This window comes from Oculina patagonica, chromosome 9 (genome assembly GCF_052425735.1).
Source record: "Oculina patagonica isolate OP01 chromosome 9, crgOcupat, whole genome shotgun sequence".
In the NCBI taxonomy this organism is placed as follows: Eukaryota; Metazoa; Cnidaria; class Anthozoa; order Scleractinia; family Oculinidae; genus Oculina; species Oculina patagonica.
In genome coordinates this window covers 20,570,255-20,597,717 of record NC_135766.1, presented here as the reverse complement: position 1 = coordinate 20,597,717, position 27,463 = coordinate 20,570,255, and the positions used below count along the sequence as shown (strand labels likewise).

The 27,463-nt window shown below is 37.7% G+C and overlaps 2 protein-coding genes across 4 annotated transcripts; one reads left to right on the top strand and one right to left on the bottom strand.

Moving 5' to 3' along the window:
• Positions 1 to 988: 988 nt before the first annotated feature.
• LOC144665014 (uncharacterized) lies at positions 989 to 19,019 on the top strand. Its single transcript, XM_078526200.1, has 19 exons — positions 989 to 1,058; positions 3,960 to 4,373; positions 5,453 to 5,468; positions 5,519 to 5,918; positions 6,421 to 6,480; positions 6,850 to 7,033; positions 8,177 to 8,314; positions 8,670 to 8,745; positions 9,840 to 9,942; positions 10,237 to 10,289; positions 10,562 to 10,688; positions 11,889 to 11,992; positions 12,173 to 12,275; positions 12,704 to 12,854; positions 13,939 to 14,023; positions 14,718 to 14,784; positions 15,697 to 15,782; positions 16,737 to 16,863; positions 17,405 to 19,019. The coding sequence occupies exons 1-19, from the start codon at positions 989 to 991 to the stop codon at positions 17,630 to 17,632; spliced, it is 2,592 nt and encodes an 863-aa protein (XP_078382326.1). The 3' UTR covers positions 17,633 to 19,019.
• Positions 19,020 to 19,409: 390 nt separating this feature from the next.
• Positions 19,410 to 22,622, bottom strand: LOC144666390 (uncharacterized). 3 transcript variants are annotated; one of them, XM_078527820.1, is made up of 5 exons: positions 22,537 to 22,622; positions 21,650 to 21,977; positions 20,934 to 21,062; positions 19,922 to 20,540; positions 19,410 to 19,761 (listed from the first exon to the last, which is right to left on the bottom strand). In XM_078527820.1, the coding sequence occupies exons 1-4, from the start codon at positions 22,555 to 22,557 to the stop codon at positions 19,963 to 19,965; spliced, it is 1,056 nt and encodes a 351-aa protein (XP_078383946.1). In that variant the 5' UTR covers positions 22,558 to 22,622; the 3' UTR covers positions 19,410 to 19,761; positions 19,922 to 19,962. The 3 variants fall into 3 exon arrangements, with proteins under 3 accessions (XP_078383946.1, XP_078383945.1, XP_078383947.1); XM_078527819.1 differs by having other exon boundaries at positions 19,410 to 20,540; XM_078527821.1 differs by having other exon boundaries at positions 19,410 to 20,540; positions 21,650 to 21,964; positions 22,537 to 22,590.
• Between the last annotated feature and the right edge of the window lie 4,841 nt (positions 22,623 to 27,463).

Sequence of the window (27,463 nt, the reverse complement as noted above, 5' to 3'; positions counted from 1 at the left end):
ATAGAGCCTTCAAGGAGAGCTTTGACTGTATGTTCAGGTTTGATGCTCAATATAGATACATATAGTCATGCATATGCATCGATGACAGTTCGTTCTATATCGCATCGCCCTAGCTATTTACTCCACTTCTCCAAAGAAAAATGTGCATTTGAATGTTATTTTTCTTTATCTGGCGATTATAAGTGCAAACGGAAAAGGAAAGTGATCCTGGTCATAATATAAACTTTGTTAAGTGTCTAAGTGCTATAAAACGTGCAGAATATTTAGTATTAAACTCATTCTCACGATAAACGGACTAAAAACAGACTGAGGATGGTAGGTCTTCTTTGAATGGACATGAAAGAATAAATAAAAATGAATGTAAGATTATAGTGGCCAATACATTTACATACACCCTATCAACTCCACATTAACGGTCTTAAATGCTAAACATTAATGAATGCTTAGGGCAAAAATGTCTGTCAGTTGGTTTGGTTTTTCACAGAAATACTAACGTTGGGCATCGCACGCACGAGACCAAATCCCTGCATGCGACTGGTTCCTGCAACAAGTCTCGAAGACACGTTTCTTCGTGTGAACTACTCATTTTTGTCAAAATATGAGTACTCATTCCTCGATGAGCGACCCATTCCTCGAATTCAAACGGGTAATTTGAATTTCAATTGGTCCAAGTTCCCTGGAATTGTTCATCAACTTTAACCACGGAATACGCGAAGAGACAAGTCCCTGTGACAACTGTCCCTTGATGTAAATGCTCAAAGCAAACGTTGTGATTTTTGTCACACTGTCACGGTCCTGCCGTAAAAAATAAATGACGAAGCGTGGCATTAGCCTGTTTCTAATGATTGACAGCTAACCATAAATAACCTGATATTTTTTTCAGACATAACATTATCGCCATGAGATGTCCTGCTAGAGACAACAGTCTCATTCTGCACTGAAGCAAGAGCTGCAAGATACACATCCACGGATACCTGCTTCAATCCACATGGCGTTCCTTGGAGAAAACGGAATTAAGTTCATTCAGATAATCGTCGCAACTACGTCGCTTCTTACTGGTAAGTGCCGGTTTCACAAACCTTTCATTTGATCCCTCTACACAATTTCTATATCAAAATCATAATCTTTTTGCAAACGTGAGCAAATCTTTATTTGCCACTAAATGTAATCTATGATACTCTGTCCATCCTTGGGTTGTAAAAAAATGCAGTTAGATAATTGTATTGCACTGTGTCAAGAAATTGGTTAGGAAGCACTTAATTATTCGGAAATAGGTTGAGTGGTAAAGAGTGCATGGACCATTCTACAAGTTTGTTTACCAATCTTCAAAATGGAGACAGTGAGCAGTGTTTTGAAAGTACACTATAGTTTTACCACTCTTTGTTTGTTAGCTGAGATGAAGTTTAAATTCTGAGTAGATGTTGCCACTTAAATGGTTGTCCTAATTTACAAATTGCTCACAGCAAAAAGCTCAAAACCTATTACCCGCTGACAATTTCACTACATAAAGGAATGGCTGTCCTAATTTCCTATTTTTCACAGCCATTAGCTCAAAACCCATTACTCGCTGATAATTTTCGTACTTAACGGATTAAGGTTAATCTGATTGGATGCATTGTATTTTGTCACCTATATAATAGGCACAATGCAGCTACTCGGAAAAGGGCTTTTCATTTATGCACTGAATTAGCTCAAATCGATGATATTTAATGAGTCATTTAAATATAACTCATTCGTGTTTGTACGTAGCTCTTTCTGCGTAGACTTAGTTGTTAAAGGTTTAAAAGTTTTTTTCGAGCAGAAATTAATCTTGCCTTCGTTTAATGACGGGAAACCCCCTAATAAAATCACAAATGGAAACGAATTGAATCAAGCTATAGCTTCCACGGATCAGTCACAGGTTTTTGGTATTTATTTCCAATTTTTGAAGGGTTGCTTGACTGTATGCAACTCTGGCACTCAACTTGAAATAAGTGATTGACAAACATCTGGTAGAAGTCAGAAACTTTTTCCAAATAATCCGTGTCGCAAGAAACAGTTTACGGCAAAACCTTTCAATATTTCATCATTTTTTTCTGGCGTACTGTCGTGACTGATTGCCAATAAATAATCAACCTGTATAGGGGTGTGGGTTTTAATGCAGTGTTCGCAGAAATTAATAATAGCTCGTTTAATCTGTAAATAATAACATTTGTTAGTTAAAATACATTTTCCTGTTTGGCAAAAACAGTAATATTGCAAAAGAAAAAAAAGGTTATCACTTTCGAACGCTATTTTACCTAAATACTAAGTAAGATTAATTACGTCTAATAGCATATTCTTTTTTAAGTCAAGAGGTATTCTTTTTTCACATTTCTGCTACTCAATACCGCGTCTTTCTCTCAAATCAAAGTACTATTAATATTTCAACCGTAAATCATGATTATATTATTCACAGTAACTTTACATTTAAAAGGAATGAAATATTTATGGAATTAGACAAAATACTTTTTCCGCCTGTTCAGCCAACGTGAGTCAAGGTCATGGCATATTTTGCCTAGTTTGCAATTTCAAAAGGTGCAAAATCTTTTTAATCGATTTTTATCTATTTTCAGTTATGGTATATTTGTTAAGCGGCGAAGTTAATTAAAGTTTATAAAGTGTTCCCGTCAAAATGGAGTCATACCCACAGAAGGAGTTATTTAGCTCATCTCGTAACGACAGGAGATACAGATTTTTACACAGAGTTAACAGAGAACACAAAACCAATACTAAGCACGAAAACAAAGGAGTAATTTTATTTTTTTTTTTGGGAAAAAATTCTAAGAGTGGAAGAGTTTGGTTTCGTGACAAAGGCGTAAGGAAGAATGAGTCTTCTGAAACGGGTCTTGATGGCTGCAGATGGTATTTTTGGTGCCTTCTGTCTCAAAGATGGAGCTATATTCGCTTCCGCGTACTAAGCCTTTGTACCTCGGCCTAATTTTAGCGATCAAATAATATCAAGAAGCGCATGTATTGTTTGTTCTGTATTTCTTTACGTAATAAGAACAAACTCAAATAACTTCGACTGAGGCTAATAAGATGGCCACAACAGGCAGAATTGGGTCTTTTTAAAAAACATGTAGTCGTAAAATAATTTGGGTTCTGTTTGAACAGATTCAGTAATATATCATTTTCATTACCAAGCAGTGGCAAACAAGCAAGCCATGCTATCTATCCGTCGATCGGCCGTTAGATCGATATAATTATATAGAAACCAATCCTAAAATAAGCTTTTAATTATTCGTCCACCCACTTGTTAATCAGTTTATAATTATGACAGAAGCTGCCCTATAAAATTAGTTAAATCCATAACAAATTTGGTGTCTTTTCATATTTCTTCTAGAAACAAAAAAATACATAATTGTGAATAATCCTATATCTTATGTATATTATTATTGACAGAAGGGAAAGAGAGCAGAGAACTGCAAATAAACTTTGCAATTTCAATTTCGTGTGTTTTGCAAATTAAACATATTTATGTTATTTTTCCCAACTTGAAGAGATGAAGGTTAAATCTCCAACAAATATTTCCAATATTGGTTGTATATTATTATATTTTTCACTTTCATCCATTTTAAAATGTAAAGAGTTCTTCAGGCTCCCTCTAATCTTTTTATCCCTCGGACGTACCGGGGAGACTCCTAAGCAAGACGAAGAGCATCCCCGTCCCATTCATACGGGTGTCACGCCTCCTGCAACTCCGGGTATCTTACCCAATGTTTGGCACAGCTTCTCTCTTCTGGTGTTCTTTATGTTTTGTTTTAATCAATTATAATGCAAAATTCAGGGTTACCCTCAGTGTAAAAACCTGTGAAATTTAATTTCCTTTGATTTGGAACTATTGTTTTCCTGGTGAGTTTCACAGATTTTTACACCGAGGAGGAGCCAAAAATTCATATGAATATCACTGTGCAATCTCAGTTATCTTCATTCTTTAGTAACTCGGACAGGGAGCGGAGAAGTTACCTATACAGAATACGACAGCAACCATCGCTGGTCCGACGCTAAGAACTATTGTGTACAAAAGGGGGGCTTCCTCGCAAAAATTAAAAACTTAGATGAACTTAAAACGGCAAAAGGGGCCTTTATACAGCATCACACTACTGACTTCTGGGTAGGTGTCAAATACAATCCGAGCATAAGAAACTTTGTTTGGGCTGATGGTACTCCTGTGACTTCCAGTCAAGATTTTGAAGCAATTGTGAACAGGAATGAACAAGAAACTCAAGGTTATACAAAGCGGTGTATGTATATGACTGATAATGATAACTTGGTGCCAGATGAATGTGAGGCACATAGGAAGTACATGTGTCAGGTTGGAGAAACTGATGATGCAGATGCAATTGCAACAAGTAAGTTTTGAAGCAACAGCGTCATTTATGCTTACACAGCACACTTCCTGTAGTATATAGCCCCAGGTTCTCTCCTCGAGCCATGCAGTCCATACTGCCGGAGATTATCCCGGTTTCTGTAGCATTAAGCGCCTAGGAATATTTCTACTCCCCTCTGATTGGGATGCTAGTCCATCGCAGGGTACCCCCCCCCCCCCCCCCAACCATTGTTTCGCAGTTACCCATTTATACACCTGGGCGAAGAGAGGCACTGTGGAAGTGTCTTGCCCAAGAACACAACACAGTGACCCCAGCCAGGTCTCAAACCCGGACCGCTCGATCTGGAGTTCAGCGCACTAAAAATTAGGCCACCGCGCCTTCCATACACTCCGTAAGTGTCAATTAAAGCTCAGCTGAGTCTGCGATGTACCCCGTTGATATACACCTTTGACACTTTGCCTAGCATGTTCTTCATCATTTTGAACTCTAGAAAATTGTGGGATAAATCGACTTATTATATATATATATTTTTTTACCTATAATTAACCACCAAAATAAAAAATAAAATATAAAAATACCTACTAGCTCTACGATTCATCGCCATTTTCTGCCACCCACTGCCGATGACGTTCGTACAATAATCTTTTTTTTTTGTCAACGGGTCCCCTGAAGAACCGAAAACATGCCTGTGAAGTTGAACTCGTGTCAGCTTTACAGTAATGGCTGCGACGAAGACCTGGAATAGCTTGTGATGGCGGTAGTTGTTGTTCCTATATAATCTTCTCGGTGACTATGTTTGCCGTAGGTATGCCAGGCATATGAGAACCAGGCAAACTTTATCACAACTTTCTGCCTAAGTTAGACAATTTAGTTCATCACAGTTTACCCCCAACATTGTTCCAGGCAGTAAGCTGTGGAAAAAACACATTTTTCGAGAGATATGAAACGGTCTGAGGATTCTCGGTTGTTACGAGAATATCTTGATTTGGTCTGGGAATCAATTAATTTATTTCCTGTGCTTTACCTTCCACCAACAAAGGTATAAATAGTTATTTCGTCATATTATTGTTGTTTAATAAACAAATTGTTTATTTCTACAGGTTCGTCGTCATCGATGTCATCTCATGTGCAGTTGCAGGCTTCAACAAAATGGGAGTCATCTAAAGCAATATCTTCGACAACAACTACCTCATCACCATCAACGACAACAGCAACAGCAGCAGCTGCGGCTGCAGCTACAACAACGACATCGAAAACAACAAAAGAAACAACAGCAGCAGCAGCACACAACAACAACAACATCAAGAACAACAACAACAGCAGCAGAACAACAAAGCAGCAAAAACAACAACACTAACTGTAGCATCGCCATCGTCGTCGGTTCCATCACCATTTTCACCAACTTCATCAAAGTTGATTTCCCCGACACCATCATTACAAAGACTCTCCCCTCGAGAGACCTCTGCATTAAATTCCTCTTCGTCAAACTCGTCCCATTCTTCATGGTATATCCTGCCGACGGCGACTTCCACAATTGTTCACAATACTCCACCCATAGAAAATTTGGTAAGAAAAGGTCCCTCATTGATGTCTTATAGTTTACCTTCTGTACTGTGTTAGTTTTCTTTAATAACTTTAGCAGGTACCATATTGTTTTACCTTGTATGGTTCCGGAAAAAGAAATACATTAGGAATTTGGCATAATCATCCAATTTCTATCAAAGTCATTAGTTATTGTGGCAGGTAGATTAGCCCCGGCTAAAAGTTTTCCCACCCCTTTCGTCACATTCCTACCTCCTCGCGGGGTAAAAGATTCGGTGACATTATGAATACTACAACGTATCAATCAATCAATCAATCAATCAATCAATCAATCAATCAATCAATCAATCAATCAACCAATCAATCAAAAAAAACAATTTCATCGGGCTCCCCACTTATCTGAAGTTCTGGATCCGCACTGTAATGGACTGTTTCTTCACTATTGCGACAGGCTTTTAAGTTTGCCAATTGTCTTCCCAACCACATGTTATTAATAAAACAATTGTTTTTGTTTTTCTTCTTTAAGATAAATGAACATGCTAACAAAATCAATCAGTTCAACGCGAGCGAACCTTCGTCGTTAGAGGTAGGATATGAAGTCAAGTTAAAACAAAAGAGAAAGTACTTCCGCAGTAGATAAATTGTGATGATTTCATACCTTATTGGTTTTGTGTAAGGAACAGCTTCGAATGTCTTTCCGGCGTTCCTAGTATAGTTCGATATCCTGACAGAAGATCAGAAAATGATGGACAGGTCTTGTTTGCCTGTTTTGTTTTGTTTTGTTTGTATCGCTCTTTTTTTTTTCAATTTTGGACTGCAAACGTTAGGTTTGTATGTCTGGCAAACAATGTCATTTTTTTGCCCACTCTGTCTTTTTCTATCGTTAGCGGGTTCTTAGCTTGTGTCCACAAATTTGACAGGTGTACATCTTTTTTTTTTTTTTTTTTCCCCGCAGAATGCTGTAAACATAACTTCGAAGCTACTTAAGGATGTGGGTGAAATACAGAACAGTGATTTAAATACCAATATTCTAGTAAGCTGCAATAAGTTGGAGAAGTTTGTCATACAATACGCCACACTTCACATGGCGTCACAGAACGGCTCCGAAGCGGAGATTTCCATTGAGAAGCAAGAAATAGGTAAGGAATTAAAGAAAAGATTTTGTCTAAACAATAAACAGTGTCCCCAATTAGCACCACAGTGCTAACAGAACCGCCATTTTAATGTATTTATTTATTATTCTTCTTTAGTAAACAAATGTAAAATAATTAATAGCATGCGAGATTTTTGAACAAAATACAAAGTAACGTTACAAAGTGTTTTAAGGAGGCTCGATGTAGTTTTTTTAGCCGAAGGGTGGTTGTTTTAAAAATTAAAATTATCTAGGAAGTCAATGTTCGATTTTTGCCAAAATACACCATAATGATCCAATATGACCAAATTTTAATTTTTTACCCGTCACTTTGCCACAAAGGTTACCATAGCAACCATTGACGTTTTCTTTTGTTCTCAAACAAGCTTGATTTTCTCGAAATCTAGACTGACTCTTGGTATTCATTTTTTGATATGTTTAAGTATAGTAGATTGACTACCTGTACACAAAATGTTAGGAAAATCTGTAAGAGCGTTTTAGAGTAAATCAAGAATGAAGTTTTTGGTATTTTCTTATAATTTCCTTCAATCGGCAGTCGATATATTTTAACAAATTAAAGCAAAAAGTCTTTCGCTTTTAGTTAATGGTCTTTGATGGTGTAAGTATTTATATTTCAGTGAAAGTAACTGTGCTCAAATAATACGAAACAATTTTAAAGCGACTATTTTATATTAAAACGGTGTTTTTCTGAAAATTTCATTCTTGATTTACTTGAAAACGCTCTTACAGATTTTTCTAAAATTTCGTCAACAGTTAGTCAATCTACCAAACTTAAACATATAAAAAAATGAATACCAATTGTCAGTCTAGATTTCGAGAAAATCAAGCTTCTTTGAGAACAAAATAAAACGGTGTATTATGGTGTATTTTGGCAAAAATCAAACATTGGCTTCCTAGATAATTTTAATTTTCAAAACAACTACCCTTAGGCTAGAAAAACTACATCGAGCCTCCTTAATGCACTTTATGTTGTTGTTGTTTTCTTTTTTTTTTTCAATATTTTTGTTATAGTTTTTCTTTCTCTTTATTTCCTTCTTGAACATGTTGACCGACTCTTGCTTGTAATACCACTATAGATTTTCCCTTTCTCGAGATTAAAATTATTATTTGTCTGTGTTGCGTTTTTAAGCTGTGACAGTAAAGAAAATTTCGTCTAATCATAAAAGTGATGTCGTCTTCCCATCTGCTGCAAGTTTCTTCAACGAAAGCTTCATTCAATCCGATATGGAGGCCATTAGACTTCCTGCTAGTCTTTTCGCTGATCAAGGTAATGTGAAATAATCGATCAGTTTAATCACATTCAATTGCCTTTTTTAAACACTTGAATCGCACAATGCTAGTTTTGATTGGACGAAAAGATTTTTTTACAAAAAATATTGTTTTATATTTGAAAGAAAAAAATAAAAGGATCCCTTTCTTCTATAGACTGATACCAAAACACACAGTGGGGCTATACGAGAACTTTACAATGAGTTTGAATTAACTCAAGTTCTGAAAATTGTCTGGTGTCAAGTTTTACTTTTATTTTGGTGGCAATTGTTTTGTTGTAGCTGTTACATGTACGAAGATGCAATTGTGTTGTTGTAAGTGACTAATTTCTTTTATTTTTTTCTTTGTTTTAGAGCGTTATGTTGTCTGTATGTTGTACAAAAACGCCGCCGAGTTAATGTCTAAAAAGACGAATGAGGTAAATAGCGGGTAAGTACTTTTTCAACAAAATTCTGTTATTTTCGAAAATTGCCCAACTACACGCCGAAACATTTTTTGCGGGTGACAATATGAACCGGCTCTTAGAAATCTTCAGTTTCATTCAGTTTGGGAGCATGGCAAAACCCGAGTATCGTATTCATCGCAAACTCGTGTTACAAGCGTACAGCTGTAGCTTAATAAGTTTCGTATGATGCGTCTAACTATGCGGGACATCCCGAGAGCTTGCTACTTATTGTAGTATATCATGGAGCATTTTGCGGGAATAGAAATTCTGCTTCCGAGGATAAATCGTTGGTACACACCGAGGAGCTTTGCTCCAGCAGCGTGCACTTGGAGCTTCCTGAGGTTTAACGCAGGAGCGAAACCCTTCGTGTGTATCTGACTTTAGGCAGCTGTACTGTACATTTTGGCGTACAAAATGGCCGGTCGGTTGGACACCACAACGGGATGACTGCTGTGACCCTAACTGTGGTCATTGTGTTTTGTTCTCGGTGGTAGGTAGCAACAAAAAGTAGCAGAACAAACATAAAATGATTGTAGTGTCAGCAATGTGTAGTCACGGTCAGTAAGAAGAATCAAGAGTTTAGATCAAGGACTGTAAAGAGTATTTATTTGCTAGTTTTGGAGCCGCCATTAACTTACGAAGTCAATATTTTCCGTTTAGCTGTATCTCAAATCTAACAGTCCCATCGCTTTAACGCCCACCTCTCTGTAATGGTCTTTGGTTTCTATCCTTTTTGGTTTTCCGCAGAGGAGAAGAGAGCTCTTCTCCTCTCTCCTTCGTTATTGTCATTTAATGCTAATGTCAACTGGCTGCCTGGCTCCACTAGCCCCTATGGTTATTCCAGGCAGCCAGCACTCATTCTTTATTAATTTTCCTCTCTGTATCAATATTCTTCATGTTAGTGCAACAGTTCATTGAAGGTTGATATTGGCTCCTTCAGTGGCGGGCTTGGGGAAAGGCGAAGAAACACGAACAATGAAAAATCGGAAGGAAAAGTAGCCAGAGGACGCTGATCCATAATCCAACTCTGTTTATAAGACTTGCTTACAGCTGAAAATTGCACTTTTTCCTTTTTTAGAAAGAACACAAGAGTGGGATCTCGGATTATATCATGCTCGATAACGCCGAAGGTCCAAGGCACCTTCAAAGAGGACGTTATCATCAAGCTTGCAAATACAAAGGTAACAAAAGAAGTTCAAGGACAATAACATTTACGTTTAGATTCTTCGAAGACCAGCAAATAATACTTCAGGCCGCTACAATCTTGCGTCCAAAAATGCCCGATGTATGACATTTAGTCCGCATTGAAAGGTAAACAATTACACGCGGAAAAAAAATATATAGCTTGAAGTTTTTAAAAGCCAGACAAAACAGTTGTCACAACAGCAGGCAAAAAATAAACATAACAACATCCTTAATTAAAATAAGAGCATGCATACCTGGCTTAAATATTTGTTTAATTGGTCTTTCCACAGAGTGAAACGACAGTCATGGAGTCAAGCTGTGTGTTTTGGGACTTCTCTCTTAGGTGAATCAGTTTGTTTGTAGCCCCTTAATTCGCTATCTCACATTTTAGCCAAAAATTAGTCTTCTCACTTTAACTTGACTTTTCTTTTAGAATACTTAACCTGGGAACACGTCCCTATTTTCCTCGACCGTCTCTGAGACACTGTATTAACTGGGAGAGTACTAGCTTTATCGACATACTTGTTTCCAGCCTTGGCTCATTCGTTTTACGATATTCACTCTTTCCGAACCAAATAGTTGCAGTTTTGATCTCTTAACCTTTTTTGTTACTAGAACAAAGTTTGACGGGGCCTGGTCAAAAGAGGGCTGTAGATTGGTCCAGGAAACAGAAGAACGCACTACTTGCATGTGTAATCATCTAACAAATTTTGCTGTTTTAATGGAAGTCGGAGAAACAAAGGTAGGAATATTTGGGTGTAAACACTCATCTCTCTTCACGGACTGGGGATTCTATACCTGCTAAACTTGAAAAACGACAATGTAACAGCCAATCACAAACACTTCTCGGATCTTTTTAGAGCTATGTCCTCAACGTGGATTTTTCACGTGAATATATTGGACTCCATTGATACTGAAGAAAGATGATGGGTGTTGGAAATATAATCTACCAATCAGGGGACTATGGATAATAATCGGTAACGCGGCTTTTGATGGGAGGCGCGGTGGCCTAATGGTTAGCGCGCTCGACTCCGAGTCGAACGGCCCGGGTTCGAGGCCTGGCCGGGGCGCTGCGTTGTGTTCTTGGGCAAGACACTTTACTCTCACAGTGCCTCTCTCCACCCAGGTGTATAAATGAGTACCGGCGAATTTACTGCTGGGGGGTAACCCTGCGATGGACTAGCATCCCATCCAGGGGGGAGTAACAATATTCCTAGTCGCTTAATGCTACGGAAACCGGGATAAGCTCCGGCTGTATGGGCCTCATGGCTCGGAGACAGACTTTACTTTTTAACGCGGCTTTTGTAAATATACGGGAAATATTCGGCAGTAGCAACAGGTCCTTTTTGATTTGTCAGGTTTTTCTCATATTAAGGGGGAAATATACCCGGAGGTGGATTTTTTCCAGCTAAACACGATTTCTACACAAATATCTCGTTCGCGTTTCAAGGAATCCAAAAACGCTTTCATTATCTCATGAATCTATGTTTAACAGTGTTTTGTAAATTTTTGGGTGATTTTGGGGGATGTTGGGAGAAAGTATTTTTCTTGCAAAGCATTAGTAAAATTTAGAGAAATAAGAAATATTGGAAATTTATTGTGTTTTTAAAATAAGAATTTGAAGTTAAAAATTGGTTGACGGACACCAGACAGGCCCCTGACAACCTGGTGTGCTCTTGAGTGGGGGTCAACTGTCTGCATGGGGATGTTTCAATTTTTTTTCTTCCCTCAATCCCTTCCTTAAACCCTTTCTTTCAAATACAGGCGTATTGCCCCCTTAATGTTCTTTTCAGTGCTAACAAAACAATCAGAGCCTTGCATATAACAGGTTCTTCAACATATCTCATTAAGTAGGAGGGCAACTAAAAAAACGCTTCAACGATTTTTCAGAAGTCTACATTTTTTTATCAGCCTTTATTTTTCAATACTCTTTTTGTTCTAGATTTCAGAAGATGACAAGTTTGCCCTGGAGATGATAACCTACATTGGGTTTGCTCTGTCTCTAATTGGCGAGATACTTACTATTCTATTCTACTTGGTTCTTATGTAAGTGTGTGGTGCTTTAGTAATGATAACGTAACTTTTTTCCTCAAAGTTACCATTTGCAAGTAGAAGAACGCAGGGCTTACAGTTTAACTCAAATTGTAAACGTCTCGAACCATTTAGCGGCTTGATATATCATACTACAATCTTATTTGTTTATTTATTTATTTGTTTATTTCCAAGGAATTTGAAATCCACGCAGTCTCAAATTCGATTGAATCTGGTTATCTCTCTGGTTATCGCCCAGTTGGTTTTTATGGCCGGTATCAACGCTACTGCAGTAAAGGCGAGTCATCACTCAGCATTTTTTCCTACTTCATACATTTATATGACGTCTACTATAAGTCATCGATATAAAAATGGCAAAATAACTAAAAAAATATTCTTTAAACAATAGGATCCTCGATTGCCAGGAATATATAGAAACTAAAAATAATTGTTACTATCGTTAACTATTTGCTTGCTCGTTTGTTATTTTGCATCTTCAGACAATTTACAATTTGGCTGAGCACATCTGTTGTCGCTAAAAGTATTTGACACGGACAGCTAAAAAGGTCGTGACAATCCTTGTCTTTTTCGGTTTCGATGATAATTCTTATATTTTACTATAAATATAATTAGAATGGACTTATTTCATTTGGCTTACAGAGTTAAAATAAGTGTTGGGTCCTTTCTTATTTTATATTTTTAATAGTCATGTTGATTATATTTTAGGCTCTGTGCATTGCCGTTGCCATAACAATAAACTACTTTTACCTCGTTGCTTTCGGATGGATGGTTATGGAAGGCGTGATGTTGTACTTAAAGGTTGTCAAAGTCTTCAACGTCGCCACAAGCACAAAGTATTTCTATGGATTTGCATGGGGTAATAATTTTAAAACAGAAACCAAATTTTAAAGAAATAAGCTACTGTAAGGGTATGAATGAGGTTTAGTGTTTAGTGTTATTTGCCCATAATTTTTAAGGTTTGCTTTTACATTGGCCAATTTTCTTTTAATGTTTACTGTTTCTGGAGAAAATAGGTGTTTGGAGGGTTTTTAGTGAAAAATGTTAGCATCGTAAATTATTATCTGCTCTTCAAAAATCGGATAAAATTACTCATGAACTTAGAAAAAAATGTTCGGATTTCTCCTTTGAAATCTTCGGTAGTCTTCTGACATCTTTGGTTGTCTTTGGAAATCTTCGGCAGTCTTCGGGAAAAATTCAGTATAGTCCTCGGAATCTTCCGAACTAATCGGTAAACATCAAAAAATGGCTGAAAACTTCAGGGACGGCGGAGCAATTTTCCCCAGCCCCACCGGCTCCGCCGTGCCTGAACTTGTTCAAATACTAAACAAATTAGTATTGGCCTTTTTTGGAACGTTTTTGTTTCTTTCTGGATAAGATTTACTGTTATAGTGAATGTTTTACTGTTAGTGTTAAAATGCCTAACATTTTACTGTTTCATGTTAGCCAAAACATTAAGTGTTTAGAGTTATCGAGGTACCCCCATTCACCCCTTTACTGTGTGTAGCTTGCTCGTAACAAGTGAAGTTCGAAGCGTTAGTAGTTACCATCAGTGTATCACTTAGATTGGATTTTGGTCTCCGCAAGTGCAGTCAATTTTACAGTAGGTATGAAGTCAAGTTTAGGAGGTTATTGTTTTGCAAAAAGTGTCCAATTTAATATCTGTTACCTTATGAAATAGTGAAATTACAAAGTATTTGGCAGTGAGTTTACTGATTGAACATGACTGATGTTACGTTTAAAAAAGCGTGGAATCGAATTCTAAGGCGGCCATAAAGTGCTAACGATCTAAAGATACAATTGTAATGTACTGCAGTATTGTGTCTGTAAAAATTAAAAAGCATCTACATAGACCTTTGGCTTGGGATATATTTGAGTTTCTTTATCCGTACGCCACATAGAGAAACTAACAAACTGCTGTACTGTGTCTCCTTTCTTGGCAGGCGTCCCAACACTTTTGGTGACAAGCGCTGTTTGTACAAATATTTTGCTCAAAGGAGATATGAACAACAGCATGCGTGATGACGTGTGAGTATCAATAGTCACGTGATAAGTTGTATCTTTATTAGTATTAAATGACGTCATTCGTGATGGTGAACAGTTATTGAGAGCGAAAGTTGGCCGGGATTTTTTTTAGTGCTGCAAACAGCAATTAATTCAAAATGTAGTAAAAAATATCCAGTTTATATTAGTTCAAATAACCAATTAATAATTGTATCTGCAAGACCAAGATGCACCCAAAAAGTTGATAACGATATCGATCACTGACTCGACTAGCTTTTCTACTCTGTCTGAATTGACTTAGGCGCACATCCACAACTAAATTACTAACATATTTTTTTAACATATTCTCCTCGCCCTACCTACCATAGTTACTGCTGTAAATTGTCAATTATAAAGTGGCTAATAAATGATGATGATGATGATGATGATGATGATGATGATGATGATGATGATGATGATGATGATGATGGTGGTGGTGGTGGGGATGATGATGATTGCGATGATAATGCTGATGATAAGATAATTAATTGTAATAACATTTTCATTTCACTCACTCACAAAGTAGAGAAAATGCACACTTATTTTCACTGGGTGTAAGTGCAAGGATAAAGATAAGCGCATTTTTATACGAAGAACCAAAAAACGTTCATTTTTCTATGCTGTCCTCGCTAGGAATAAGAATAAGCTTATTATGGTGTAATATCTTCTTATTTTATAGTTGCTGGTTCTCATTTTCCTCTGGTTTTATATGGGCTTTTGTTGGATCAGTACTAGTCGCATGTTTGGTAGGTAGAAAATTGCCATTATTAAAAAAAGACAAATTTGAAAATGTCAGAAAAAGTAAAGTAGAACTCAAAGCTAGTAATCCTTAGTATAGCCCCAGTGCCAATATGGTCACTATTAATTGTTGGCCTCCAGAAGAAACATTAACCCTCGTACAAGCAACTCATACCCCCACCATCGTACAAAGGAGAGGGTGGATGGAGTCTCTCCCCAGAGTTTTCGACCTATTATGGCGCAGCGAAATATTTTTTCTACAAATAAAAAGCCCGTAGCGTACTCTACAAGAGGACATAATTTTTGTTGGCTGTGACGTCATTATGCCGCCATCTTGGATCCGCCATCTTGGATTTCACCAATTTCTTAGAAAGTCAGAAAAAAAAAACACAAAAATTGATACAAAATCAAGCCAGAATGCTTATGGAATGCAAAAGTAATCAAATCGTACAATTTTGTTTCAAAAAACTGGAAAAAATAAAGAAAAATGTTAAAAATGACGATTTTTGGCAAGACCTGCTTGTAATTTCCGCAAGGGATGAATGAACAGCTACTAAAAGTTATAGCATTGTAGAGAAAATCCTCTTTTCAAAATTTCGAAAAACCCTTACGGGGGAAGGGAGCGGTGGTATCCACCCCTCACCCCCCCCCCCCCCCCCCCTTGTACGTCCAAGGTTAATTATTGCCACCATGATCAATTACCATAGAGATGAAGGCTAGGCAGGGCAAGGGTAGCTTTTTTTGTACAAAATCTCTTGAATTTAAATGAGTCACAACTTTAATTTGCGGCCTTTTAATAATGAAAAAAACCCTGAAAACTCTCACAATGGCATATAATAACATTATTTTTTCAATTGTCAGCGTCACCTCAATCTACAGTAATTCAATGTAACGCATTATTTATTATTTATTTTTTTAAGTTTAACTTGGCCATTCTTATACGCATCACAGTGGAAATAATGAGGCTCAAAGATCTGTCTGGAAGTTCGGAGACTCACTCGTTCAGGTAAAACTTCATTTTTTTCGGGTTGGCAGGCGTTGTGGTCTACAAAGTAATGCTGCCGCTGATTCACTCACACATGTCACGCTGGCTGTATTTAGATTTAACGTTGTACGTTGTATCGCCAAGTATCGCGAAATACGATCACGGGTCGTGCTGCATTTTTTGCGAACCCGTGGGGCTAATTGACAAAGAAGGACTAAGCAAGAGTATTCCGCGAGACTGCACACTGAACTACCTTGCAACAGATCTTTTTTACAATATGATGTTTTCGCATCGGAAATCTTCCTTTTGATCCTGCTGAAAAAAGTTGAACTGGTTAATAAAATTCTTTCAATATTTAATTCAAACCATTTACTATGCAAAATTTGTACATCAAGAAACATCAACAATACATACATACTATCCGTTATTTTTAATTACTATTATTTTTTGTATTGAAATTTACAGAGAAGCAGACAGTCATGCTTTTGTGGCTGTAAGAACGATTTTCAATTGAGCGTCGTAAAACGAAATCTAAAATAATCACTCTGACCAATCAAAGAACACAAACAATTCAGTGTTCCAATCAATACATGTATCCGGCAGGACACGCGGGAAAACGTGTGCGAGCGAGTCACTATTATGATTGGCTGAGAAAGTAGCGCATTAACAAATTCTCTCCACTGATCTCTATACAGTTTCTTATAGTATCAGCTCGGAGAATTTGTTTAAAGATCAAGACAATTTCTTTGGTGATCACTTTTTTTTAATTCTCGTCACCTTGTCTCTTGATGAATATTGATTCTGTGAGGAGAAATTCGATGTTGGTCACTCTTGGGGGCATAAAGGTTTAAGCCAATCACTTTGCAAAGTCATGCAAAACCAAAACATTCAAATGCGAATAACTTACGGCACTCAAATGAAAACCGCTCTATTGTTGTTTTGTTTAGTATTCCTTAATTTGTTTATATTTTCTAGGCAAAGTCTGAAGGCGTGCGTACTTCTATTTCCATTGTTGGGTCTGACATGGATTTTTGGTGTCCTCACCGTCACGGACGCAGGACTGGTTTTTCAATATTTATTCACTATATTTAATTCTCTCCAGGTACGAAAAGAACAAACGGCAATTTTTTAATGTTGAATTTTTCCTGTTGTGGGAACTTTAAGCTCCCTGGTTACCCCTATTCCCACCCCCTCCCGTTTTGGTACTCTGCACACACCCTAACCTTTTTCTCCTTTGTGAAAGCACCGCAGGAAATAGGTTTGTCTCCTCGAATTTACCTTTTGAGTTTTCACCGCTGGTTAATACATACACAATCACCTTATTCGATGGTTAAACATACGCGCGGATATTTTGCGAGTTGCCTAGTTTTCCGAGCCCCGTAGTGGCGAGGAAAAATACGAGCAATGAGCAAAATGTCCACTCGTATTATATGTTAAACCATCGAATAAGGGATTTATTATTCCACTAATTTTCCACTTAGTTTGGGTCCGTTTTCCTTAAGTTTGCTCGTCCGTATTTTTCCCCTGTTCTACTGTGTAATAACGTGACATATTTTGTGCGTTTCTTTGCCCTAATGTGGTAAAATGGCGCGATAGTGGAATAATACTGTCTATTATAATAAGGTGTATTTATTTCCCTGTAGGGATTTTTCATCTTTTTATTCCACGTGGTCAGAAGTAAAGAAATCAGGGCTGCACTGGAAGCAAAAAAGCAAAGATGGGAAACTACAAGAAGTGTGTCAATAACAAATGAAAAATCAACACTTGGACGATCGAGCGCAGTGAAATCCAAACAAGTGTTTATGATAATGAACAAGATTAGTCCCGAGAAGCTGAACAATAACAAGAATGACTTACCCATAGTCTCATAAATTATCGTAATTAAAAAAATATACATTTCTGGGGCGTACGACTCTCAGCTCAAACGTCCTGATGTCATTTTGGGCCTAGGGCTTTTTTTTGTTAACGGTTGCATTTCATGTCCGCCAGACCTTAACGTTTTATCAAGGCGAAGCATTAAACTGAGTCGGTTAGCATGGTAAACATATTCTGCAGACAATATAAAGCTCTTAGGGCCCAAAATGACCTCGGGAGGTTCGAGAAAGGCACATTTCAGACGCTTGAAAATTTTCAATACCGTATTTACTCGAATAAGCGCCGCGGCGCTTATTAAACTTTTCGCGCCTCAAGTGCGGCGCTTATTCGAGGGCGGCGCTTATTTGAGGGCGGCGCTTATTTAAAATTTGGACGTCTTTTCATTGTCAGTATTCGTCTCTTGTTAAGGAGAAAATTGGCACTAGCTGTCCTGGCAAAGTTCGCAGCCTTCAAAACATTTACAGATCTACGTACTTTAAGAATGTTGGATAGAAAAACTAAAGGTCGAGCTGTAAAACAATCACTTTGAACTGCAAAACATCGCTTTTGATAGAAAGAAATGTCCAAGTTTGTTTTAGAGTTACTTTATAGTGCCGTTTTAAATTTAACGGAATTCCTCGAATAAGCACTGCATCGGGACTGCGGCGCTTATTCGGGGGCGGCGCTTATTAACTTTTTTGTCCCGAATGCGGCGCTTATTTGAGGGCGGCGCTTATTCGGGGGCGGCGCTTATTCGAGTAAATACGGTAATGACCACAGTCACATGAGTTTTCATAATGAACATGATTAGTCCACAAAAAAAAATAAATAAAAATAAATAAACATGCGGATCACAATAATAATTAGCTTACTTACCTCCTTTCCCAAAAGTTATCGTAGAAAATATCAGTTACAAAAGCTTAATCACACTTACAAACATTATTATAATGAACAGTGTTAATCCGGAGACGTTTGCATTTTACAGTGATATTTTTATTTTCTCATTATTCTTACAAAGAAAGCTGCTACCTACAAGGTTCAAAGGCTAGTCGAAACGGGTATTACAGCATTAATAATTATCTGACCTACTTGGTATAAATTACCGTAAACATGATCTGTCCTGAGACGCTTATAAAAAATCACAAAAAACCTATCACAAATACATAATTTACAATACCGAATATGTTTAGCCCCAGGATTCTGCATAATCAGAATGAAAACAGTTACTCGCAATCACATCAATCACAGTAATTAACGATCAGACAAAATACATAGTCATTTACTACAATAAGAGTGATTAAAATGTAAATATGTAAATATATCTGCCATTCCTCGTTCCCTTTTGATCATGAGACATTAAAAATGTAATTAAACGATGATAGTAAAAAAAAAAAGTAATCACAACCCTTTTGTCATCAGTAATAAATTTAGAAGTATATTCACTACAATTTTGTGTGGAAAAAAGAAAAATGAGAAAATCCCAATTCTGCAAGGGTTCCAAAGAACAAATGAAAGGCAATTTGTCATTTTCTTAAAATAACCTGCCTACTGTGAGAGAATATGGAGTACTTCATGCATACTCAAAAATACCTTATATTATATTGCTGCCTATCATTTTCCGACGCAAGATCATTTAGGTATGTTGCATGTCTTTTCGTTAAAAAATTTTGAGGAACTGTCACGGAATAAACCACAGGCTACAGACAACAGTGGCGAAATACGCAAACACCCCCAACCCACCCTCCCCCCCCCCCCACACACACACACACACAGACACACTCAGCTACTGCTACTATGCCCTCACCCCATTAATTTTTTAATGTCTTGTAGTGATGGGAGTATGCCTCCCTTTACAAGACCTCCCTTCATAGATGTAGATGTACTGCTACTGCTACTGCTTCTGCTTCTGCTTCTGCTTCTGCTTCTGCTACTGCTACTGCTACTGCTACTGCTACTGCTACTGCTACTGCTACTGCTACTGCTACTGCTACCTCTACTGCTTCTGCTTCTGCTTCTGCTTCTGCTACTGCTACTGCTACTGCTACTGCTACTGCTACTGCTACTGCTACTGCTACTGCTACTGCTACTGCTACTGCTACTGCTACTGCTACTGCTACTGCTACTGCTACTGCTACTGCTACTGCTACTGCAATATACTGTGTGTGGCCAGCCGAAATTTAGTAACTACAATGAATCGGTGCGCCCTGGTGCAAAGCTATTGACTGTTTGAATGATTACAGCTGTACTGTGCAAATCTTCCTTGCTGCCGTAGAAGAGATAGTAAATTTACAATACCGAAAAAGCACTTTATATTGTCTTTAAATTAGCACTGTATTCAGTTGTTAACTCAGCGGACGAATATAGCCCAACTATCTCCAGCAGAAAGTGTAGACTCTTCACTGTTCACGTCACCGCAGTCGCGTCTGCGAGGATACGACTGGAAATAATGTTTATTCTCAGGCAAAGGTCCGTCAATTCGATTTATTGCCTGCAGGATACGCCCTGAACTAATGACATTGGTGCGAAGCCATTTGCCATCTGCATGGGTACCATTCCAACCTAGTTTGTTGCAATCTTCGGACATTGTAGAGTTGTCGTCCGGGAGAACCGTAAACGAGCCACAGGCTTGGGGCCGAGTTGATACGTGATTGTCATCTGTAAGGAACCTCACCACTGCCTCCCCCAAGGGGTTGAAATTAGTCATGATGTGAAACACGTTTCCCACTTTTCTCTTGTAGCAGTAAAATCGGATCTGTTTGAAGCCCATGTCATTTCGTAACTGTAACAGTAAATCAGAGTTTACCCTTTGTCGGTGGTCGTCGTAGTTAGAAAGATCCTCGTTGCTGGAGGTCCGGAAGATATTACTGTCTGGATAATAAAGGTTTGATTCTACAAACGAGATCTTTTGAATGGCAGTCCAGCCACCTATAATTGAAACGAACTGAATTATAGACTTATTTGTTGTAGAACTAATAACGCAAAAGTTTATAGTGCCAGAGAAATTGTTTCAAGTTTGTTGTTGTTGTTGTTGTGTTTATTTTTTATAAAGACGTTATATTTCATGTCATTTCATTTTACCTATAACCGAGGTGGGAAAAGCAAAGTCTATATCAGCGCGCACAAAAAAAAAAAAGAAGAAAAAACGGGGTAAAAAGAAAAAGAAAAAAAGAATGCCGCCAAAGAGGATCTTTCGCAACCGAGAAAGAAAAAAACTTCGTTATTGATGGAAAATTAAAAATTATTACCATTATATAATTAACTGACTAACTTTTCATCAACGATCAATGAAAGTATCAAATTTCTGTTCTTTGAGTCTACCTCCGTCAGTGGTCATGTCACAGTAAACTGTGAATGCGTTCCCTGATAATGTTGGATCAACTAGATATTCTCCGTCACCGTTTGCGGGATGAACATGTCTGCATGAACGATACAAGGTTCTGTTTATTTCTAAAAGAAAAAGATTGGTAGTTATTAACATTGTAGTTAAGTTTAAACATAATGCTTACAGCAGAAAGATTTTATAGCTTCTACGTTGGATTTTACATTTTTCGATGAAAGATGTTCGCTCGCAATAATAGATTCCAGCCTTCCCGCAGCCAGCAAGTGCCCCAGGGAAAGGCATTTTTCAAAGAGTTTCCACAGAATTGTCCCCGTCCATCAGTTTTAAACATCACAAGATTAATTTCTACCACCCTGGCGCATTTCGTTGTTGGCAAAACAATGAAGATTTAAATTTTAAAACCCACTGGCTGGCTATAATAAAGCATTAGTGTCCATGAAAAGTAAACAACGAAAACGAACCGAGAGTGCTTAAATAAGAGAAACAAAGGAAACCTAATACCAGTCAAGGACTTTATGCGTAAGTAAGTCACTTAATTTAAAATTCGGGTTGATTGGGTTGGTTAGGACCTTAGCAGTACATGCTACTATGCCGAAAAATAAAATGATGATAATAATTGTAAAACTATAACATAACATATAACCGAAAAACAAAGTCAAAAGTGAATCATACAAATGTCCTTTATGCAAACTACCTGGCTCTCTCATCATCCCCATGTACGTGGCGGATAGATCTCGTCTGAACAACTTTGCCTCTGCCGAATATTTGGTTTTGTTGTTCAGATCACACTGTGAACTTTGCCAACGGTAGTTCAAACTCGTGCACTGAGGGTCACCCATGCACGCCATAAGGCAGCTGCCATAATCTTCAGTGTAAACAGTCTTGTACGTGTGATTAAACAGTGCCATTCCTCTTTGCGATCTTTCTTCTTTGTTATAATCCACGGTTGCACTGATGATCTTTGCGCAGAAGTAGATACCAAATATGGAAAACGTACTAATTCTCCAGACTGTATTTTTTGACTGAAAGAGAAATTCCATGGCTGCATGTTACGGCTTATCTTTGTTCGCGGAAATATTTTTTGCTTGTATTTCAGTAAATGTTGTTTTATCTTGTTCTACTCTAGTAATGCATATGGAATCTTCGTCGACTATTCTTATTTTTTGGAAATTCCTAAAACGTGTGCTTTGCAATATACGGGTAAAATTAAACTTTAAGCTATCAGTTAAACAGATTTCCACGCGCCCGTAAGGAGGCCACAGATACCTTATTGTTACTTATTTTCGCGGTAAATTAATTTCGCGAAAATGGAAGGGGCATATTTCGCGGGACTTAATTTTCGCGATTTGGCCAAAAATGCGTAATTAACATAAAAAATATAATAGAAAACTTTTAAAATTAATTTTCGTGGGTCTTTAATTTCGCGATTTTTTTAAAAACGCGAAAATCGCGAAAATTAAGTCTCGCAAAAATAAGTAACAATAAGGTAATAACACGACAGAAGTTTTATAAACTATAAACATTTCGGTTGTAATGATAGTCTCTATATCTTTGTAAAAAAAAACTCCAAATTTCGCTTACCAGTTTCAGTCGCTGAATCATCGTTGTCGACACCACATTACCGTTGTAAACTACTTTTGAACTAAATTTGATTTATTATTTCTAAAAATGCCAATAAACGGAAATAAATTATTTACTATGTCCTAGAGCGTCTGTGTAGGAAACTAATTCTACCACTGATGTATGGGCAAATTACATTCATAAATTAATTATGAAAAATTATCCGAAAGTTTGGCCTTTTTATTATTTTTCCTATACTTGCTACATCTTAGTAAAACAGTTCTTTAAATTTATTATCAGACATACAAGCAAACACCGTGGTACAAAAATTAATTTACCGCGAAAATAAGTAACAATAAGATATCTGTGGCCTCCTTACGGGCGCGTGGAAATATGTTTAACTGATAGCTTAAAGTTTGATTTTCGAGTTGGATTTTCGAGTTGGATTCTCGAGTTAGGATTTTTGGCGGGATTTTTTTGGCGCGTTTTTTTTGGCGGGGTTTCCAATAAGTTTTCAGTGGTTTTACACACGTACTTTGCCAGCGGTGTTGCACTGCACATGCAAAAAATTTTAGTGGATTTCTATGAAAATTTTGCACATTGTGAGGAGGGGTTGGCTACCAAATCGCCTGGTTTCCAAGCTCCCCAGAAAGTGATCCTAACTCGTCCTACTCGTCCAACTCGAAATCCAACTCGAAATCTAACTCGAAATCCAATTCGAAATCCTAACTCGGTAAAAGGCAACCTCGGTACAAAGGAAATTTATTTAGCAAATAAATTGTTTTATGCACCTTTTGTCATGAATCTGTTCGGGCTTCCGGTCATGCGGTGATAGTTATAAGATCTTGCAACATTACCCTTCGTGATATATAAGGCAGAGTAGGACTATCTTCGGCCTCTTGGTATCGAAGCATTCAAGGCGGGTGGGAAGGGGAGAGTACAATGCCCTGAGCTTGCTTTACAAGATGACACAAATTGATTATTTTAATGACGTCATTTTATCCGGCATCTTGAATCTGCAATCTTTAATTTCACATTTCTTTTAGGGGTGAATTGGACTGTACGATTCTGCCCAAGACTATGGCATGCAAAACGCCTACACCATGCAAAATAACACGATTCTTCTGAATCAACCTAACCCCTTGCCTACCAGAGCCAAACACACTAAGTAACCGGTGGCCATTTTTATTTTTTAATGAGATTCTCAATTTGGCTAAGTAATGGCATCTTTTCAGATAAAATATTAAAGTACACCTAGATTGAGGATTTAAAATGAATTCCTCTCCTTTTTCAGTATTCTCTCACTGTACAGTTGCCTCGTACAGCTCCCTGGCGAACTCCTTGACCATGTGCATTTGGAGGTTCAATTTCTTCGAGGTTTCTTCTTCGCCAACGTCTTCTTCTTCTTGTTCAGACTCTTCAGAATCACTTGGCTTAAATTCGATGTGACTTAAATCGCTTACATCAGAGTCACGATCGGAAAAAAATTCAGCAATTGCTTCATCTGTGTCGATTCTGCCTTCACGCACACGAGCCACCATTTTGTAAATTGTCTGAGCAAAAATCAATCTCGAGCCCAGAGTGTCCCCCGGCTCCTCGGTCCGTCAGCGGTTGGTCAGGGGTAGGGTCGCCGGGACACACTCTGGGAAACTGAAATATATTTCTCTTTTTCTATTGGTCATTCACAGAACAATAGAAATCCACCAGGAAGTCTAAAGATCATCCCCAGAAGTTGACCAAACCGGAAACCCTGAAAAAACAATTTTTTGCTTTCGATGGCCAGATGTTTGAAGTATCACCTTAATTTCAGCTTTCATTTGTAAAACACCTTAAGACTCGTGGAATGGCGCTACATAAATGAAGTACTTTCTAATTCTACCCTTCTCATTGAACTCAAAAGATACCATGAATAAAAAAGGACTTCTTTTACACGGCGTTTCTGAACGGAATTTAAAAGCAACAATGACGGCCACACCGATTGGCGACACAAAGGACAAGGTCGATTGAAAACTCAATTTATAGTTGACTTACAAATCTTGCTAGAGCTACTGTTTTCATTCAAATCTCCTTTTCGGCTGAAAAACTAAATATCGAAGACATTGTTCGATTCCAAGTAATTGCTAGCTTGCAACTTACGTCACGGCGGCCATGTTGGGGGACAGGAACAAAGCGTTTGCCTCCACTGGGAATTTAACTTTTTTATCATGCAAATTTTACGAAAATTTATTTTATTGTTTTGACCCCCAACATGGCCGCTTTGTCACGTGGTTGCAAGCCAGCAATAACTTACGGCAATGCAACGCAGAATTTAAGCATAAAGCGCTGTTGTTTTGCTGCTCATTAAACCTATTGAATAGCGTTGACCGATGTGGCCTTAAATGTGCTAATTAATATTACCGCCATTCGTCAAGAAAAAAATTGCTTGCTTGAAAACATGCAATCTATTTTGGAAAGCCGTTTTTATGAAAATTGCGTTAAGGATGCGCTGTCAGGGAGAAGCCTTTAAAATAAGAGAAAGACGCAAAAAATATGCAAAAGTCGCCAAACAAAAATTTTAACAAACAGAACAATAGCTTGCTCGTGCGTTGTGCATCTTGTAAATTTCTGAGCCGTTCTCTGCAAAACAACTACGGACACACGGACACAACGGCAGAACGTCTACCCATGCGCTGAATTTAGCACTTCCGGTCATCTTTCCAGTCACTCAACGGGCTTCACTCGTCGACACTCGTCACGCTTTCGGTTCAAGTTCAGTCATGGCCCACGTTTAGTTGTTTTGCTTCGTGAATTGCGGTGTTTTAATCTGCTGTCATGGATTACAAGCTAAATAAACCGAAACAATGCTCGATAGATTTAGAAAGGTAAGTCGTGGATTCACTAAGGCTCTGATTCTGAATTTGAGCAGTGGATAAACTCCTTATTTCTTTATAGTGGCTTTTGTTTGTCAAAATGTATGTTTGTGCAGTTCCATTTTGCTCAAACAGAGCTCCAAAAAATACAAAAAAAACAAGGAGTTTCGACGACAAAAAAATTTTTCCGCTAAACTTCACGCTGAGCTCTTTGACGTCACACATACATTACCAGCTCCAAGATGGCGGCGTTCAGTTGTTGAGTTTTGGGAAAGATTTCGTAGGGTTATCGGCGAACGTTGGAGGCTGAAATTTTAGTAAATAACATATCTTTGTGTAAACGTTTTATTGGCGTAAAGAAAATAAATGGCCATTCTGGAGTGAACTTCTCCTTTAAAGAAAGTTTTTAAGGTCGCGCAGGACACTTGCAATCATTAGTATGTATTTATTTAAAGAGTATGCACGAACTGCCGGACGACTGAAGTTGAGTTTTGGGAAAGATTTCGTAGGGTTATAGCGAACGTTGGAGGCTGAAATTTTAGTAAATAACATATCTTTGTGTAAACGTTTTATTGGCGTAAAGAAAATAAATGGCCATTCTGGAGTGAACTTCTCCTTTAAAGCAAGTTTTTAAGGTCGCGCAGGACACTTGCAATCATTAGTATGTATTTATTTAAAGAGTATGCACGAACTGCCGGACGACTGAAGCCGACAACAAACGAAATATTCATGAGAATGTTTGTTTTTACACTCTTTTGTACAAGTAATTACTAGTAATTGTTCTCTGCTTTGTGCCACGTGCGCTGAAACATAGGGAATTATCATAATTAGATTCACAGCTTTAAATATATCACACATTTTTGTAAACATTGACTCGGAAGGTCTTCGGAAGCCTCAAAACCTGCAATTTTGTGTCCAAGTTTTCTCCGCCGACATAGAATTTCAAGAGTTGATTCGCGAGGAACATAAACTTTGTGTATTCTATTGTGCTATGGCTAGAGCGAATTTTTAAATTTCCTTCTCAAAATGAAGATAGCACGTTTCGAAGTTTAGATTTCACATTTTTGCTCTCTTAGAAGCCATTGACTTGTAGCAGTTTTTGAAATCGAAAATTTCGTTCTAGCCATAGCACAAAAGAGGTTATGATTTATCACTGTGCTATATAATCATTTAGTTTAGTGCGCTGTTCTAGCTGAAAACTTGGACACAAAATCGCATTATCCGCAGTTAAACTTTTAAGGGCTTGTAACATCACAGACAACGGTCATCTCTCAGTAAAAGGACAATCATGATGTAATTCCATCATCCCTGAATATCCTTGTTAAATTTTAGAGGAATCGATGTTCAAAATATAGTGAATTAAAGCTTTACAAGATAGCACTCCGTCAAGAAATTTGGCTAATGAATTTATTAATGAGCAAGGGTCCCGCGCGGCCTTAAACAAGTCTTTGATTCTGTATTTCCTTCTAGATTGAAGAGAGATAACCGGTACGATAGTTTGAAAGTTTGGTAAATTGAACGCCATGTGCGAATCTGCAAGTTTCATGTTCGCGCGTGAGGCGGACTGGAAATGTGAAAAACATCCGCCAAATAGACGAATATTCGACCTTGTGAGGAGAATTAAGAAAATTGCCTTTATCTTGAATGGAAATATAGTATAAGCTTGTTTGGCTTCTCGGCTAACAACTTTCAATCAAGCAAAAACTCCACGTAGTCCGGGAGTATCGAAGACTCAATTCATTCATGTTTAACCAAGCAAACACTGAGCAAATGCTGTTTTCTTTCTTGTTCTGTGACTTTTTTTTTCAGTGCAGGCAAGAATGATCGAACTCGCCTAAACCTGAAAGTTCTGAGTGGTTCTTTATTTTGGTTTTATGTTGTTTTTCTTTCTCATTTGTCGCCCCTTAATTTGCGAGCAATTAAAGCGGGCAAAGTAATAGATGCAGTCAAAACGAATTGCCGCTGTCAACTGTCGAGCGCTAGCGACCTGCAAACTTCAAGCATCATTTTCAATGTTGGTGCAAGCAGGAAACCCTATGATGCAAAAGTATGAAGCTACAAAAATAAATTAACTTTTGAATGAGACCATTCTTTCCCTT